Source organism: Bos javanicus, chromosome 13 (assembly GCF_032452875.1).
Source record: "Bos javanicus breed banteng chromosome 13, ARS-OSU_banteng_1.0, whole genome shotgun sequence".
NCBI lineage: Eukaryota > Metazoa > Chordata > Mammalia > Artiodactyla > Bovidae > Bos > Bos javanicus.
The window spans coordinates 47,767,330-47,785,631 of record NC_083880.1 but is presented as its reverse complement, the minus strand read 5'-3'; the positions used below and the strand labels follow the sequence as shown (position 1 = coordinate 47,785,631).

At 35.5% G+C, this 18,302-nt stretch overlaps 1 protein-coding gene across 5 annotated transcripts in view; it reads left to right on the top strand.

Moving 5' to 3' along the window:
* GPCPD1 (glycerophosphocholine phosphodiesterase 1) overlaps positions 1 to 18,302 on the top strand; it is a 67,026-nt gene that overhangs the window by 40,983 nt on the left and 7,741 nt on the right. For 4 of the 5 annotated variants that reach the window (XM_061436602.1, XM_061436598.1, XM_061436601.1 and 1 more), the window contains 8 exons: positions 1,854 to 1,946; positions 5,651 to 5,728; positions 6,352 to 6,391; positions 11,589 to 11,650; positions 13,833 to 13,898; positions 15,459 to 15,595; positions 16,060 to 16,195; positions 16,627 to 16,787. In XM_061436602.1, coding sequence (XP_061292586.1) covers positions 1,854 to 1,946; positions 5,651 to 5,728; positions 6,352 to 6,391; positions 11,589 to 11,650; positions 13,833 to 13,898; positions 15,459 to 15,595; positions 16,060 to 16,195; positions 16,627 to 16,787 — 773 coding nt within the window. Of the gene's footprint in view, positions 1 to 1,853; positions 1,947 to 5,650; positions 5,729 to 6,351; positions 6,392 to 11,588; positions 11,651 to 13,832; positions 13,899 to 15,458; positions 15,596 to 16,059; positions 16,196 to 16,626; positions 16,788 to 16,969; positions 17,593 to 18,302 lie in introns of those variants that run through there. The other variant, XM_061436599.1, reaches the window with a different exon arrangement.

Sequence of the window (18,302 nt, the reverse complement as noted above, 5' to 3'; positions counted from 1 at the left end):
TTAAAAATAGTTAAGTAAATAAACTTGATTTGTTAGATTTTAATTTTATCACTTATATGAAGGAAACAACTATTCTAAGATGTACTTTTCCCATATTTTAACATCTCTAAAATTGGGATAGGATTTACAACTGTCTTAACTTGTCATGGTTTGATTGGCATTGTTTTTTCTCCCTCTTAGTGGTGTTTAAAATAATGATGCATTTTGTATTTCTTGACATCTTAGATTGATTGTCATAATTATTTTAATGTTTAAAAATGTTTAGTTGATAATTTTGTGTTGAAAGGATGTTAAATATACAAGTATGCTGTGCTGTAGGTCATTATTTGTAACCAGTTTCAGTTCCTTATAGTTAAGTAATCTAAACATGGTTTTATTAGCTGTGAACACATGAAGATCCCTAATAAAGAGCTTTCAGGGTGTCTGCTTTTTGAGGGAAGATTGCATTGAGCCTTTTTCTGTTGAAACCCTTTTTACTCTCGGGGATCACTTTATAGAATGTCTTATGTTAGTTATGAAAGGCTGGTTTGGTTTCATGTTAAAGACATCCTTGAAGAGTTTTCGGTTATTATTGGCTTATTTCTTAAAACTTGCTCACACATGAATTTTTTTTTTCTTTTTAATTTTTGGCCATGCTACACTGCATGTGGTAGCTTAGTTTCTTGACTAGGGCTTGAACCCGGGCCCCCTGCAGTGAAATATGGAGTCTTAATAAGTGGACCACCAGGAAAGTCCCTCACACATGAATTTTGAGATCAGATTTTATCCCTTAGTAAATTTATCTTCCTAAAGGATGGTGATTATGTAAAATTAAACTTTAAAACTGGGAAGCTATACTTTATTATTGTTTTAACTCTTTAGGGTGTATAGGGGTTTTTTTCCCTCTTTGACAAAAATGATTTGTGTTATTTTCTTGGTGACCGTGGAAGCAGCTAAGCTTATTTCCTGCTTCAGAAGTTACAGAGGAAGCAGACTCCTTTGGTTCTAGGCTATGATCTATATGTACTGACAAGTTAAGCGTCTTTCTTGAGTAAAGCTAGGGTAAGGGATGGAAACATGTCCATCCATTCTTACACAGCACTTCTCTGGGCCATAGACACTGTCAGACCTTGTATCCTTTGATCCCAGCTGGTTTTCTTATAGTGAATTTACAAATATGAATGTCAATTTATGTTTTTAGCCTTTATTTGGATTAATTCATAAGTCATGATGGATCTGACTTAAGTCTAATTGGTGTATATATTTCTTCTGTTTAGGCTTCTATTAGGAAATTTGGTGTATGCATCATTCTTGTTATCCATTTCTGTTTTCTCTTTTCAGCAGAAGTTGTCATTTCCTTTTTAATCTGATTATTGAGATTTTATTAAGAAAGGCTATAAAGTATGTTGTTGAAGTGCACCAAGTAGCAGAGCTAAGAGATTGCAGCTTTTCCTATTCCCACCTCACCTTTGAGGTTTGACTGTCGAACTGAGGTGTGCAGGGGTCAACAAGATGGGAGGTAGCCATGCCCCAGACTCCTTGTAGGCTCCATTTCTGCTAATAGCAGGAGCAGAGGTGACACTGCTGGAGGCTGTCCACTGCCACAGAAAGGCCCTGGAGTGTGTGTGAGTGGGATCAGTACCCAATTTTTTTGCCAGGAAAAATTGTTGTGCTGTTACAAAAAAGAAGTTACAATTGTTTTAAAAGATTACCTTTTAGAAAAAGCTTGAAGTATAGCATTAAATAATTCATGAGGAAGTTTTTGTGTGTATAGGTCTATACTTTTACAGTGAACAATAAATTTGTTATGTTCTTAGAGTTTTAGATGTATTGTGGGCTGGATAATATTTTTCAATTTTTTTTTTCCCTTTCAGGGTGCAGCCTTTGTAGAATTTGATGTACATCTTTCAAAAGATTTTGTGCCTGTGGTGTATCATGATCTGACTTGTTGTTTGACTATGAAAAAGGTATGTAGAAATTCCTTTAATTCTTAGACAAAAGTCTAAAAATTAGCAAGTTTTATATACACATGCCATTATACATAAGAGACTTGAGCATCTGTAGATTTGGTACCCATGAGGGGTCCCGGAACCAATCCCCAGCAGATGCTGATATATGTGTGCTCAGTTGCTTTAGTCGTGTCTGACTCTTTACAACCCTGTGGACTGTAGCCTGCCAGACTTCTCTGTCAGTGGGATTCTCCAGGCAAGAATACTGGACTGGGTGGCCATGCCCTCCTCCAGGGGATCTTCCTGACCCAGGAATGGAACCCACGTCTCCTGGCATTTTCTTTAAAACTGTGATGGATATCGTTTTCAGTTGAGTTGATCTGAAGTTAAGACTGAGAAAACTGGAGAACTACATGGAAAAGAATGAAGTTAGAACATTCTCTAACACCATATAGAAGAATAAACTTAGGGCTTCCCTGTGACTCAGTGGTGAAGAATCCATCTGCCAGTGTGGGAGACACAGGTTTGATCCCTGATCCAGAAAGATCCCACTTGCTGTGGAGCAGTTAAGCCCATGTGCTACCAACTATTGAGCCTGTGCTCTAGAGCCTGGAAGCCACAACTACTGAACTGAAGTCTTCGTCCCCTTGATTCACACTCTGCATCAAGAGAAGCCGTCTTTAACCACAACTAGAGAAAAGCCCATGCAGCAACAAAGACCCAATACAGCCCAAAATAAATGAAATTATTAAAAAAAAAAAAAACCCTCAAAGTGCATTAAAAACCTAAATGTAAGACCGAACAGTATAAAGTTTAGAGGGAACAGGCAGAATACTCTTTGATATAAATTGCAGCAATATTTTCTTGCATCTGTCTCCTAGAGTAATGCAAATAAAAAACAAAGGGGATCTAATTAAACTCTGAAGCTTTTGCATAGCAAAGAAAACAACCTACTGACTGGGAGAAAATATTTGCAAATGATGCTACTGACAATTGATTAATTTCTAAAATATACAAACAGCTTCTATAATTCAATAAATGGACTGAAGACCTGAATATACATTTCTCCAAAGAAGACATACAGGTGGCTAATGGGCACATGAAAAGATACTCAATGTTACTGTTAGAAAAATGCAGATCCAAGCTATAGTGAGGTACCACCTCTTACTGCTCAGAATGGCCATTATCAGAAAGTTGAAAAATAATAAATGCTGGAGAGAAGGTATGGAGAAAAAGGAACCCTCCTGCACTGTTGGTGGAAATAAATTGGTGCAGCCACAATGGAGAACAGTATGGAGATTCCTCAAAAAGCAAAGTAAGTCTATATGATCCTGCAATACCACTCATGGGATTTCCAGAGAAAATTATAATTTGAAAAAATACATGCACCTTAATGTTCACTGCGGCACTATTTAGAGTATCTCACACATGGCAGCATCCTGAATGTCCATCTACAGATGAATGTGTTAAGATATATACATGTACAATGGAATACTACTCAGCCATAAAAAAGAATAAAATAATGGCACTTAGAGTGACATGAATGGACCTAGAGATTATCATACTAAGTGAAGTCAGAAAATGAAAGACAAACACCATATGATATTACTTACGTGGAATCTAAAATATAATACAAATGAACTTATAAAATAGAGACTTAGAGAACAAAATTATGGTTACCAAAGGGGGAGAGGGATTGTTTCATATAAATTTGGAGTTTGAGATTAGCAGATACAAACTGCAATATATAAAAGAGATAACATGATCCTATTGTATATCACAGGGAACAGTATCTTAATTCAATATCTTATAATAACCTGTAATGGAAGACTAGATATATCTATTTATATATATATATATATGTTTGTGTAACTGAATCACTCTGCTGTACACCTGAAACTGATACAACATTGTAGATTAACTAACATGTACCAGACGCTGCATAATGTAGTGTAAATCTGTGACAAGGCACCTGACTCTGCCTGTTGGTGGATTCTATTATAATCAGTCATATGGGTTTGGATTATTTTCATTTATAGAAAAGGATCCTTTCCTTTTTGTGAAATGGTGTTAGGAGAAGGAAGGAGATGCACTTATTTATTTATTTAAATCATTTGCGGGGCGGGGGGGTGGCCACCATGCTGCATGGCTTGGGGACTCTTGCTTCCCTGACTAAGGATTGAACCCAGTCCCTCAGCAGTGAGAGTGCTGACTGCTAACCACTGGATCGCCAGGGAATTCCCAAGATGCACCTATTAAGATGAAAGATGTAGAATTAGACTTGGGACAGGTTGTTTTTGCTGTGGGGGAAATGTTAATGCAAAGTGAAACAAAAATGGATGGAATGGTAAAGGAACTCACTAACCAAGATTGAGATTAGTGACTCTAGCTATAATTAGTGACTCTGGGGGTTATTGAAGAGTGTAACTGACCCCTCCTTTGTATCAGACTTTGATTATCTTTGATTGAACCTGATTGAGTTAATTGCAGAATGAAAACAATGAATTGTTTTTTTAAGTTGGTATTTTCCTTATAAAACCAATTTATGTTCATTTATTTTTATATACCAGTATTTTTTATATACCACTATACTTTTAATTACCAGTATTTTTTATACCAGTAGTTCAGAAGATTATGAAATGGATCTTCAGCGGGTCCAGTGGTTAAGAATTTCTGCCTGCCAATGCAGGGGATTAGTGTTCAATCCCTGGTTCCATATGCTCTGGGGCAACTAAACCCACTTGCCACAGCTACTGAGCCCACTGGCTACAACTATGAAGCCTGTGCTCCCAGAGCCTGTGCTCTGCCATGAGAGAAGCCACAGCAGTGAGAAGCATGAGCATCGCAAGAAAGCCTGCACTCCCCACAACTAGATAAAGCCTGGGCATAGCAATGAGGACCCAGTGCAGCCAAAATTAATAAACAAATAAATAAAATTTTAAAAAGTAAAAAGATTATGAAATGAAACGTAAATCTTCCTTTTTCTCCTTGGTCGTACTCTCTACTAGTAGTTTCTTGTGTATCCTTCTAGAAAAACTTAAATAATCTCATACTATATGTACTTGGTGTGAAAATGAATAGACATACACTGAACTTTAATTTGTTTGTTGGATTGATGATTTACTGGTGGTGCATTAACTCGTTTCCTTAAGATAGAAGTGCCTGAATAGTGAGACTTTTGATTTATTAAAATCTAATAAAACAGATTTGCTTATTGTGAAAGCATCTATAATACAGTTCTTATTAAATATTACTACTTAGAGGTAATCAATTTTTTCATGACAGTTGATTTCTGTGGTTGTTTTTAACCAAAATTCAGTTTAAAAGATTTTGAAATGTTTAGAAACTTGACAGAAACTAATCCATACTTGGATCGTGCTTGCCTGTTGATTTCCTAGTCATGTAGCATGAATATATGTCAAATAATGTATACAGCCTGGCAGGAAACAGGAGAAATGACTGATGTTGGCTTGGTTCTCAGTGTGTCTTCAGTGCTACAGCTTCTTCCCAGCTGTTTTTTTCTTCACTAAAAAAAATGTTTTTATCTGCATTAAAAACAAAAAAGCCAGAATTTAAGAGCTGAAAGGTGGTGTTAGGTAGAAAGAGCTCCCCTTCGTGGGCTCACTGTGGCCACCAATTATTCTTATGAGTAAATTGAGACATAGGGACTGTCTACAGTAAATATTCAGTAATAACTTACGGCCCAGTGTTCTTCTTTTTAGAAATTTGATGCTGATCCAGTTGAATTATTTGAAATTCCAGTGAAAGAATTAACATTTGACCAACTCCAGTTGTTAAAGGTATTAATAGTGTGAAATGTTAATCTTTTTGGTTTTACATTTATCATTTGGTTTTAATACTATTTATACTTGTCTGTATATGCTAATATTCTCCTTGCCTGTGGGGATGACTATATATACAGCATGTGTAGAGTCTATGCTTTGGTTTTCTGTTCTATTAGGAAGAATGAGTTTGTGCTCATCCATCTGTCACCTTTAAGTTTCCATGGATCCCATCGGTTTTTGCTTTCATGAAGGAGACTGGACTATAAGTCTTTATAGGCCATGGGGACTAGCTATAATCTTAAGTTGTCTCTGGTCTGCTTTAGCTCTTTTTATTTCATACTTGACCTTCTATGCTATTGTTGGTTTTTATACTTATTCTACTAAGATCCTTCTCTATTTTATTGATACCATATAATTTTACATGGTGATCCTTCCTGTTCTCATTAGATATAAAATATATACACTGATATGTGCTTATTCTTATTAAAATAAGTGCTTATTCTTATTAAAATAATAATTCTACATTTTGTTTTTACTAACTTGCAAGCTTTTCAAGCTATAGTTCTGTTAGCCATATCTTCATAAACTAAGGCCTTTTTTTAATGATTACATTTTGTATGTGTGTGTGTGTTTTCCAGCTCACTCATGTGACTGCACTGAAATCTAAAGATCTGAAAGGTATGTACCTATATGAAAACATTGTTTTCATTTCATGATTAGCATAATGAATTTTCTTATCTATTTTAATGTACTCTTTGTGACCTTAATATAATACTCAATTATATAAATGTAATGTTATAGATGGAAAGGCTTTACATATAATACTTGTCAAATGCATAGAAAGCATGATTTTTTACTTTTATGAGTTTTCTTAGCTTGATGATCAAAAATCCATTATTTTGTACCTACCAATCTTTCCACACATTCTTAAGCATTACAGAGTACAAGAGTGTATCAAATATGGAATATAGCCCTATATAGGTGTTTGAAACTAGCTCTAGCATTTACCAGCTATGACCTCCATCTTTGTGTTTAACCATTCTGTGCTTCACTTTCCTCAATGGATTATAAAATCCCTTTGTAATTCCACTTTGCTTTCTGCCCCCATAGAACTTAATAGTGTATGGCATTCATCTTAGCCTCAGTATGTCCTTTTCTAACCCTTTATTTTTATTTATTTATTTTTTACTTTACAATATCGTATTGGTTTTACCATACATCAACATGTATCTGCCATGGGTGTACACATGTTCCCCATCCTGAACCCTCCTCCCACCTCCCTCCCCATACCATCCCTCTGGGTCATCCCAGTGCACCAGCCCCGAGCTTCCTGTATCCTGCATCGAACCTGGACTGGCGACTCGTTTCTTACATGATATTATATATGTTTTAATGCCATTCTCCCAAATCATCCCCGCCCTGTCCCTCTCCCACAGAGTCCAAAAGACTGTTCTATACATGTGTGTCTCTTTTGCTGTCTCACATACAGGGTTGTTGTTACCATCTTTCTAAATTCCATATATATGCGTTAGTATACTGTATTGGTATTTTTCTTTCTGGCTTACTTCACTCTGTATAATAGGCTTCAATTTCATCCACCTCATTAGAACTGATTCAAATGTATTCTTTTTAATGGCCGAGTAATACTCCATTGTGTATATGTACCACAGCTTTCTTATCCATTCATCTGCTGATGGACATCTAGGTTGCTTCCATGTCCTAGCTATTATAAACAGTGCTGTGATGAACGTTGGGGTACACGTGTCTCTTTCAATTCTGGTTTCCTCAGTGTGTATGCCCAGCAGTGGGATTGCTGGGTCATAAGGCAGTTCTATTTCCAGTTTTTTAAGGAATCTCCACATTGTTGTCCATAGTGGCTGTACTAGTTTGCATTCCCACAAACAGTGTAAGAGGGTTCCCTTTTCTTCACACCCTCTCCAGCATTTATTGCTTGTAGATTTTGGATCGTAGCCATTCTGACTGGCGTGAAATGGTACCTCATTGTGGTTTTGATTTGCATTTCTCTGATAATGAGTGATGTTGAGCATCTTTTCATGTGTTTGTTAGCCATCTGTATGTCTTCTTTGGAGAAATGTCTATTTAGTTCTTTGGCCCATTTTTTGATTGGGTCGTTTATTTTTCTGGAATTGAGCTGCAGGAGTTGCTTGTATATTTTTCAGATTAGTTGTTTGTCAGTTGCTTCATTTGCTATTATTTTCTCCCATTCTGAAGGCTGTCTTTTCACCTTGCTTATAGTTTCTTTTGTTGTGCAGAAGCTTTTAATTTTAATTAGATCCCATTTGTTTATTTTTGCTTTTATTTCCAATATTCTGGGAGGTGGGTCATAGAGGATCCTGCTGTGATTTTTGTCAGAGAATGTTTTGCCTATGTTCTCCTCTAAGAGTTTTATAGTTTCTGATCTTATGTTTAGATCTTTAATCCATCTTGAGTTTATTTTTGTGTATGGTATTAGAAAGTATTCTAGTTTCATTCTTTTACAAGTGGTTGACCAGTTTTCCCAGTACCACTTGTTAAAGAGATAGTCTTTTCTCCACTGTATATTCTTGCCTGCTCTGTCAAAGATAAGGTGTCCATAGGTGAGTAGGTTTATCTCTGGGCTTTCTATTTTGTTCCATTGATCTATATTTCTGTCTTTGTGCCAGTACCATACTGTCTTGATGACTGTGGCTTTGTAGTAGAGCCTGAAGTCAGGCAGGTTGATTCCTCCAGTTCCATTCTTCTTTCTCAAGATTGCTTTGGCTATTTGAGGTTTTTTTGTATTTCCATACAAATTGTGAAATTATTTGTTCTAGCTCTGTGAAAAATACCATTGGTAGCTTGATAGGGATTGCATTGAATCTATAGATTGCTTTGGGTAGTATACTCATTTTCACTATATTGATTCTTCTGATCCATGAACATGGTATATTTCTCCATCTATTAGTGTCCTCTTTGATTTCTTTCACCAGTGTTTCATAGTTTTCTATATATAGGTCTTTAGTTTCTTTAGGTAGATATATTCCTAAGTATTTTATTCTTTTCGTTGCAATGGTGAATGGAATTGTTTCCTTAATTTCTCTTTCTATTTTCACATTATTCGTGTATAGGAATGCAAGGAATTTCTGTGTGTTGATGTTATATCCTGCAACTTTACTATATTCATTGATTAGCTCTAATAATTTTCTGGTGGAGTCTTTAGGGTTTTCTATGTAGAGGATCATGTCATCTGCAAACAGTGAGAGTTTTACTTCTTCTTTTCCAATTTGGATTCCTTTTATTTCTTTTTCTGCTCCGATTGCTGTGGCCAAAACTTCCAAAACTATGTTGAATAGTAGTGGTGAGAGTGGGCACCCTTGTCTTGTTCCTGACTTTAGGGGAAATGCTTTCAATTTTTCACCATTGAGGATAATGTTTGCTGTGGGTTTGTCATATATAGCTTTTATTATGATGAGGTATGTTCCTTCTCTTCCTGCTTTCTGGAGAGTTTTTATCATAAATGGATATTGAATTTTATCAAAGACTTTCTCTGCGTCTATTGAGATAATCATACGGCTTTTATTTTTCAATTTGTTAATGTGGTGGATTACATTGATTGATTTGTGGATATTGAAGAATCCTTGCATCCCTGGGATAAAGCCCACTTGGTCATGGTGTATGATCTTTTTAATGTGTTGTTGGATTCTGATTGCTAGAATTTTATTAAGGATTTTTGCATCTATGTTCATCAGTGATATTGGCCTGTAGTTTTCTTTTTTTGTGGCATCTTTGTCAGGTTTTGGTATTAGTAACCCTTTATTTTTGCACATGGCTTATCTTCCACCAAAATGTAAACCTCTCAAAGATGTGAAAATATTTTTATATTCCCTGAAAAGTTTCTAATGTGGTTATAGTAGGTATTCATTAAATGTTTGTCTGTAGTTAGGATAACAGGATAGGTGTAATGCCTTTATAAAGACATTGTGAGGTGCCAAAAACTTCAGAGATATCCCTGGAGCATAAATATGACTTTGAAAGCTTGTAAATGTTTCATAACTAATGAATTTACTTTTAACTTATTTTACTGGAAAATTTTATATAACTTAGTTTTTGAATTTGCATTGCATAGGATTAGTTACTTGTTGGTTTTGTTTTGCTTTTTGTTTGCTTTTGTTTGTTGGGGAGGTTTAAATCTTGATAGAAAATTTTTTTCTCTAGGAAAAAGTTCTGTGTACCTTGACATAATTGATTTTGGATTAAATGATAATGCTAACAAAGACACAATGGTACTTGTAGAGTCTCTTAATTTTTAAGTTACTATTTCAAGTAGAAGTATTAGCAAGATTCAGTTCAGTTCAGTTCTGTCACTCAGTCGTGTCTGCCTCTTTGCGATCCCATGAATCACAGCTCACCAGGCCTGCCTGTCCATCACCAACTCCCAGAGTTCACTCAGACTCATGTCCTTCGAGTCAGTGATGCCATCCAGCCATCTCATCCTCTGTTGTCCCCTTCTCCTCCTGCCCCCAATTGCATGAGGTGGCCAAAGTATTGGGAGTTTCAGCTTTAGCATCAGTCCTTCCAATGAACACCCGGGACTGATCTCCTTTAGGATGGACTGGTTGGATCTCCTTGCAGTCCAAAGGACTCTCAAGTGTCTTCTCAAACTCCACAGTTCAAAAGCATCAATTCTTTGGTGCTCAGCTTTCTTCACAGTCCAACTCTCACATCCATACATGACCACTGGAAAAACCATAGTCTTGACTTAGATGGACCTTTGTTGGCAAGGTAATGTCTCTGCTTTTGAATATACTATCTAGGTTGGTCATAACTTTCCTTCCAAGGAGTAAGCGTCTTTTAATTTCATGGCTGCAATCACCATCTGCAGTGATTTTGGAGCCCAAAAAAATAGTCTGACACTGTTTCCACTGTTTGCTAATCTATTTCCCATGAAATAGATGGCATCTGGTCCCATCTAAGTGATGGGACCAGATGCCATGATCTTCGTTTTCTGAATGTTGAGCCTTAAGCCAACTTTTTCACTCTCCTCTTTCACTTTCATCAAGAGGCTTTTTAGTTCCTCTTCACTTTCTGCCACAAGGGTGGTGTCATCTGCATATCTGAGGTTACTGATATTTCTCCCGGCAATCTTAATTCCAGCTTGTGCTTCTTCCAGTCCAGCGTTTCTCATGATGTACTCTGCATATAAGTTAAATAAGCAGGGTGACAATATACAGCCTTGATGTACTCCTTTTCCTATTTGGAACCAGTCTGTTGTTCCATGTCCAGTTCTAACTTGCTTCCTGACCTGCATACAAATTTCTCAAGAGGCAGGCAAGGTGGTCTGGTATTCCCATCTCTTTCAGAATTTTCTACAGTTTATTGTGATCCACATAATCAAAGGCTTTGGCATAGTCAGTAAAGCAGAAATAGATGTTTTTCTGGAACTCGTGCTTTTTTGATGATCCAGTGGATGTTGGCAATTTGATCTCTGGTTCCTCTGCCTTTTCTAAAACCAGCTTGAACATCTGGAAGTTCATAGTTCATGTATTGCTGAAGCCTGGCTTGGAGAATTTTGAGCATTACTTTACATAGCCCTTAATCTCAATGAGCTATAAAAAATAATTTCTTGCAACTTCTTTTACAAAGTATAATTTTTATAAGAAAATAATCACTGTTGAGGTCATAAAATTAGATGTTCCTATTAAATATTGTAAAGTGGTCTTCATAAAGGATGTTTATTTTGAAAATGGGGGTTTTATTGGTTAAAATTACTAAACACAAGAGCTTTTAAAAATACTATATGTGAAAGGATCTCATAACTACTTCCTTAAGAATTTCAGGGAATGTCTTAGTGATAAAGTGGCATTAATCTACTGAGTTTTTATATTTAAAATTTCAGAATCTATGGTTGAAGAAGAAAATTCCTTTTCTGAAAATCAGCCATTTCCTTCTCTTAAGATGGTAAGTTCTTTAGATAAACTTCAGGTAGTGCTATCATTAATTCTTTTATATCTGAATAATTTATTTTGGTTTTTTAAATGGGCACTAAAAGAGCCGTGTAATGTAAACTAATGTTTGATGCTTTTTAGAGAAGATACATTCTTGTGTATTTGGGTACCTTTTTTTTTTTTTTTTTGATGATAAACTGATTTGCTCAGATGAATAAATTTCCTACCTCAATGGATTAATTTGGTAAGAACAGGAAATTCACATATTTCTGTATATAAACAGAGAGGAAAGGGCATAGAAAAGAGAGTACAGGGGGAAGTGTGATGATGGGAGAGGCATTTTTACAAAATTTAAGGCTGGTGTTTGGCTTTTAGAGAGAAATTCTCCAACCAAAGAATATAGGTACCCTGGTTACTTAAAGTGAGATGCAAATTTCAAGAATTCACTCTGAAAAAGTGTAACAAAGATTTAAAGATTTAAAACTAGACACAATTCATAAAGGAATTCCTTTGACAGGCAGGTCAAATACCCTCTTTGATCATGCTGAATCTGCTTTTGTTCTTGTTGGCTCCATTTCCTAATTTTCCTGTTCTCTACTGTATTTCTGATGATGTGTCAGCTACAGTAGTTTTCTTAGGCAAAAGAATAGGTAATACCAGTGTATCATGATTATTTACCCTCTAAAAAGGATGCTACAAGAGAACCCCTATAATAGTCATTGCCCTAATGCCTTTAGGTCATGGTTTGAATAATTTTTCAGATATTTGTGAAGCCTAGCTAAGTCATTCCTTCTAGTCCAAAATTCTAAAATCATTTGGTTCTTAGAAATTTCATGATTTCATAGAACAGAAAAACAGATTTTTAAAAAATGTGTATCAAAGGGTTCTTTTCTGATTGTGCATTAGTCCAGTAAAAATATGGCAGATATATTAAGTAAGGCTAAACATATCAGAGAACAAAGTAAAAAAAACTCACAGGAGATTGAGTACAGCTTGTTTTAGGTATCATTCTTTTCATGCAGCTGGTTAACGTAGACCGGGGCTATATCCAAGGTCACCAGAATTCCAGGCTATATTCTTATTCTGTTTTTATTCTTTTACTTGCTATTATAAAATTAAATACCATATATACTGTCCATGTTAAGTGGTTTCTAAACTTTGAAATAAATTGTTCTAAATTCATTTTCTGCTTTAGCATGCTTGAGTATTTGACAAAACAAATTGGCGTTTGAATAAAAAAATCAGCTGTTTGTACGTTAATAAACAAGCTTCATATTTTATTTTATTTTTTTAAATTTGGCTGTGCTGGGTTTTCATTGCATCCCATGGGCTTTCTCAAATTGTACCACAGGGACATTTCATTGAGGTGTGCAGCTGTAATAACTGTAGAAGCATGCAGGCTCAGTAGTTCTCTAGTTGCTCCATGGCATGTAGGATGTTAGTTTCCTGACCAGCAATCGAACCCACATCCCCTGCATTGGAAGGTGGATTCTTAACCAATGGACCACCAGGGAAGTCTCAAGCTTCATATTTTAGATTATATTTTCTTTTTCTTTTTTTTTTAGATTATATTTTCTAGTAATGCCAGGGCAAGTGGTATTACTACATAGTGTCTAGATAATTTAGATAAATTGATACACTTATTTATATAAAGACTTTTTTTATTTATGAGCCTCTTTAACTTTAAAGATAACATCTTTCCAGGGAGTTATCACTGTGGTACAAGTTACGTATCACCACCTTAAAAACAAGCTAGAAATTATATTTTTTTGTATATCTTAGTAGATTGACATGCCTGGATGCGATTCAGAAAATATGACAGACGTCTTTTTAAATTCATGAGGCTCCTTATCTGCTCACTTTAGTTGTTCAGTACTAACAGTGAGAAGAATTTTAGGTTAGGATCATCTCAATGTTAAGTAGTAATCAATTATCACATGCTAAAGACCACTGTCTTTGCTATTTAATTTGTTTTGACTTTCTTATTCAATTTAATCATTAACCAGGTTGTCAGTTTGAGTATAAGAAAAGATAGTGGTTTTTACCAGCGGCACAAAGCGCTTTATCCTTACTAGTGATATGTTTTCTTACAGGTTGCTTTTTGTAATAAATTTGTTTTTCTTTTTTTCCTTCTTATTCTACCATTCATCTCACCAAAAATAAACAAAATTTACCACCAACAAACGCACCTCTAGGTTTTAGAATCTTTGCCAGAAGATGTCGGGTTTAACATAGAAATTAAATGGATCTGCCAACAAAGGGTAAGCTGTTCTCCATGTGACCCATTCTTCTTTCCTCCCTCTTGTTTCTTTAAATGCATTGATTCTTGTCTCTTTGTTTAGTGGAATAAGTGACACTGAAATCTTATGGCTTCTTCCAGCAGGCACAGTGCTTGTTAGACCTTTTAAATAAAGCGGAATTTACACTTATTTCAGTTCTTAAAAGTAGTTATGGAGTGGGTAGCCTTTCCCATCTCCAGGGGATCTTCCCAACCCCAGGACTGAACCCAGGTCTCCCGGATTGCAGGCAGATTCTTTACAAGCTGAGCTACCAGGGAAGCCCAAGAATAGTGGAGTGGGTAGCCTATCCCTTCTCCAGCGGATCTTCGCGACCCGGGAATCAAACCGCAATCTTTTGCATTGGAGGCGGATTCTTTACCAACTGAGCCATCAGTTATGACGAAGCCCAGTTATGATTACATTATAGTAGAAATTCCAGTTTACATGCTTCTCATGCGCACAGTAATATGGACAATTTCTGTGACTTGTAAAAGGAACAGTGAGAAATCTAACCAGTCAGAACTTAGTAACTGATTAGTTTTTGTTTTTTTTTTACCCCCATCTCAATATATACCTTAAATAATTGCCTAAGCAGTTTTCTGTGAAGTGGCAATAGCTAGTAGTAATTAATTAGGAAAAGAAATTTCTGCACACATGTCTAAAATTTAGTCATTCTTTTGTTCAATAAAGAATTATTTATTGAAAAGCTGCTACTGTGCTTAAATGGTGAAAAAGAGCCTTGACTTTGTGCAGCCTAATAGTGTTCTACTCCAGGAAAACAACTAACTCTTGAATGTATCAGATGGGGCTGCATGCTAAGAGTGCTGGTTGGGGTGGGGGACATTGGAAGTAGTTAATCCAGGCAATTCTGGTATTTGTTTTGGTCAGAATAATCAAAACTGTCCTAAAGCATGTCTTTTACATCGCTATTTATGATAAGCTGGTCCTGGCTAACATGTTTTTCTTAGTACTTGATTTTTAAGTTTTCAGAGCTTTTAGAATAACTGTAATGGACTTCACTTTCACTTTCATGCACTGGAGAAGGAAATGGCAACCCACTCTAGTGTTCTTGCCTGGAAAATCCCAGGGATGGGGGAACCTGGTGGGCTGCCGTCTATGGGGTCGCACAGAGTTGGACACGACTGAAGCGACTTGGCAGCAGCAGCAGCAGCAATATGTCTAAGACTCAAGAATGAGATTTTTAACTGGTAATTCTTAATTACCAGGGATTTTTGGCTAGTGAGTTAACAAATAAAGTGGAGTCTTTTTGTCCACTTACAGTTTATGAAGATTATATAAAAATATTTTAAAATCACAGTAGATTTCAGATTTCCAGAATTTTAGCTTTTTTTTTGTTAAACTTTATTAAAGCAAAAGTCAATTGATGTTATAATCACTTTGTATCTGTACCTAATTATAATAATTCACAAAGGCCTTTGCTTTCCATATCTGTAAAATACTAGTTGGACTGTTCTCAAGAATTTTTCTTAGTACTGTGATTCTAGGGTATTTAATGACTTTTGTTTTCCTATTCTTCCATAGGATGGAATGTGGGATGGTAACTTATCAACATATTTTGACATGAATCTGTTTTTGGATATAATTTTAAAAACTGTTTTAGAAAATTCTGGGAAGAGGAGAATAGTATTTTCTTCATTTGATGCAGATATTTGCACAATGTAAGTAGTTTTTTTCTCCTATATACTTAGACTATAGCTAGGATTTAGAGTAGGATTACTGCAGTAGGAGGTAAGGAAGTGGTCAGCCGTCACCCTTGATTTGTCTTCTGTATTGCATTTTATATATTCTCTACTGAGATGCCTTGTACACCACTGGGTTGGAGCACCTCACACCCTGTGTTTCATTTTACAGACATTAAATCCTCCTTACCGAATTGTAATCCCTCAGGGGCTTTCTTTTGGCCCATTTCTGAGAGCATTTTAACTCTTGTATAGAATAATTTAATTTTTTATTTTCTTTTTTTTTAACTTAAAGGCAATGTATGTTAATGCTTGTTATACCTCTGTAACGAGTATGCCTTTAATTTTTTTTCTTTATATTTTTAGTATTTTCTCAAATTTCAAAGCCATATGTTATGGTTATCTGCCCAGTGAAAAATATTTTTTAAATTGTCTTTTTTTAGGGTTCGGCAAAAGCAGAACAAATATCCCATATTATTTTTGACTCAGGGGAAATCTGATATTTACCCTGAACTCATGGACCTCAGATCTCGGACAACCCCCATTGCAATGAGCTTTGCACAATTTGAAAATCTACTGGTAAGCTATGCTTGAATTTTTAATATTTATTTTTTGAAAAATGTTTTAGAGTAATAGTAAGTAAAATTATATATTAATTTAACATCTGAGTGGTTAGTTTTGACCTATGTATAATGAGCAGATAGCTCTACATAAAATGAAAATATTAAATTACAGACTGAAAAGCAGTTAAATGACTACTACTGAAAAAAATTTTCTTGCAGGCCTAGGTTAAGTATGTTTTGTAGTTTAGTGTTCTGAGTGGGTTTTATGAATCATCTAAAATGGTTACATTGTAAAACTGGTTTGATTTATTAAATTGTAAGAAAAAATTCTAACGTTTTCCTTCCCTGTCCATTCTACTTTACAGAATACTAATATAGAGTATGACCATTTAGAATTTGTAGTTAATAAGTTACTTTTTCATGAGTAACTTATTTTTCATCTTTTAGGGGATAAATGCACATACTGAAGATCTACTCAGAAATCCGTCCTATATTCAAGAAGCAAAAGCTAAGGGACTGGTCATATTCTGCTGGGGTGATGATACCAACGATCCTGAAAACAGAAAGAAATTAAAGGAATTTGGAGTTAATGGTCTAATTTATGATAGGTATTTGTTTTTTATGAAAAATTTTCATGGATTGTTAGAAGAGGAAAAGTAGTATAATTATCTTAACATTTATTTGTCAGTGAAATTTTTTCAAACTTTGGAGTATACCACAGTCACTTGGGAAGTTTGTTAAAAATTCAGATGATTGCTCACTAACCTGGATATATTGACTCATCTTGCAGGTGGAGGTGGCTGTTTGCCCTAAACCTGTTCTCTGTCTGCAACAACTTTCTTGGTGGTCTCATCCTGTTCTGTGGCTTTTCATACTATGTACATCCCTCTAAGTCAGTCCTTGCCCTCCATGAGGGCAAGGCTTTGCCTGTTTTGTTCACTTTGGTATTGCCAGATTTTTGGACAATACAATAGCTTAAGTAATTTGTTTTTAAATAAATTTACTGGTTGTTTAAAACGTAAGTCTGAGATCTCTGAGAGATGAAAAGGTTGCTTAGTGTAAAGAAATCTGGGGTTAGAAGGTTTACTCTGCTGAGGGGGTTTAGTGGGTTTACTAATACTTGAGCAACATCAAGTAAGTGATAAAATTTGTTACCAGACCTGCTTTAAAAAAATACAGTCCTTGGATTTAGTTCATATTACTGTTTGTTCTATAAAGTTATATTGCTTGCTTAATAAAGCTTTCCCCACCCCTGCTATTTTGTCTGAACTAGTCTTGTCTTAAAACTACAACCCGGATAATGCCTGCCTTTTAAAGTATTTGGTTAATATTTCTTTAAGCTGCATAATTCATGATTCTTTTTATTAGATGTTTCCATCTAATTAAAGGAAAATTAAAAATTTTAAATTGCAATATGATGAAAGTGCTTTATTTAGCAAATTTTGAGGGAATATTTCTTTGAGGAGGAGGAAGGAATGATTGCAAACATTTTCAGGTAAGAAAAGTATATTGTGAGATTATACCATGTACAGCTTTTGTAGAGTATAGAAATTTTAGATCCTTCATCCAAAGGGCCCTACTTGGTTGTAGCAAACACTGACCTTGCAAGGAAAACAGGAAGATACTGTGTGATATATATAAAAGGCCAAAACAAAGTGAGTGCTTCCTGGCACAGGGTCAACAAAAATAATTTTAAAGAGGAAGCAAGAGATATATTTGAGCATGGGTGGTGGTGGTTAAATTTTCTCTGACAGATTTTGCATTTTAGGCAGAGGTGAGAGCAGGCACCAGGGCAGGACTGTGTTGAGGGTGTGTGTTGGGGATGTTGAGGTGGCCCAGCACTGGGCTTCTGCTTGGGCCCAGTGAGAGGTGAGAGACTGGGTAGGGTCAATTTTTATTATTCTTGGAAGTTTTTTCTTCTTTTTAAAAAAATTTTAGTCAAAGTATTACATGTATATATATAATCAACCATACTTATATATATGAACTACATATATATATGTGTCTTCTATGTGTGTGGTGTGTGTGTGTGTAAGTACTTCACATAGTTCAACAGTCCTGGGAATTCCCTCGCGCTCTGTGCTTAGGAGTTAGTGCTTTCATTGTCAGTGACTTAGGTTCAG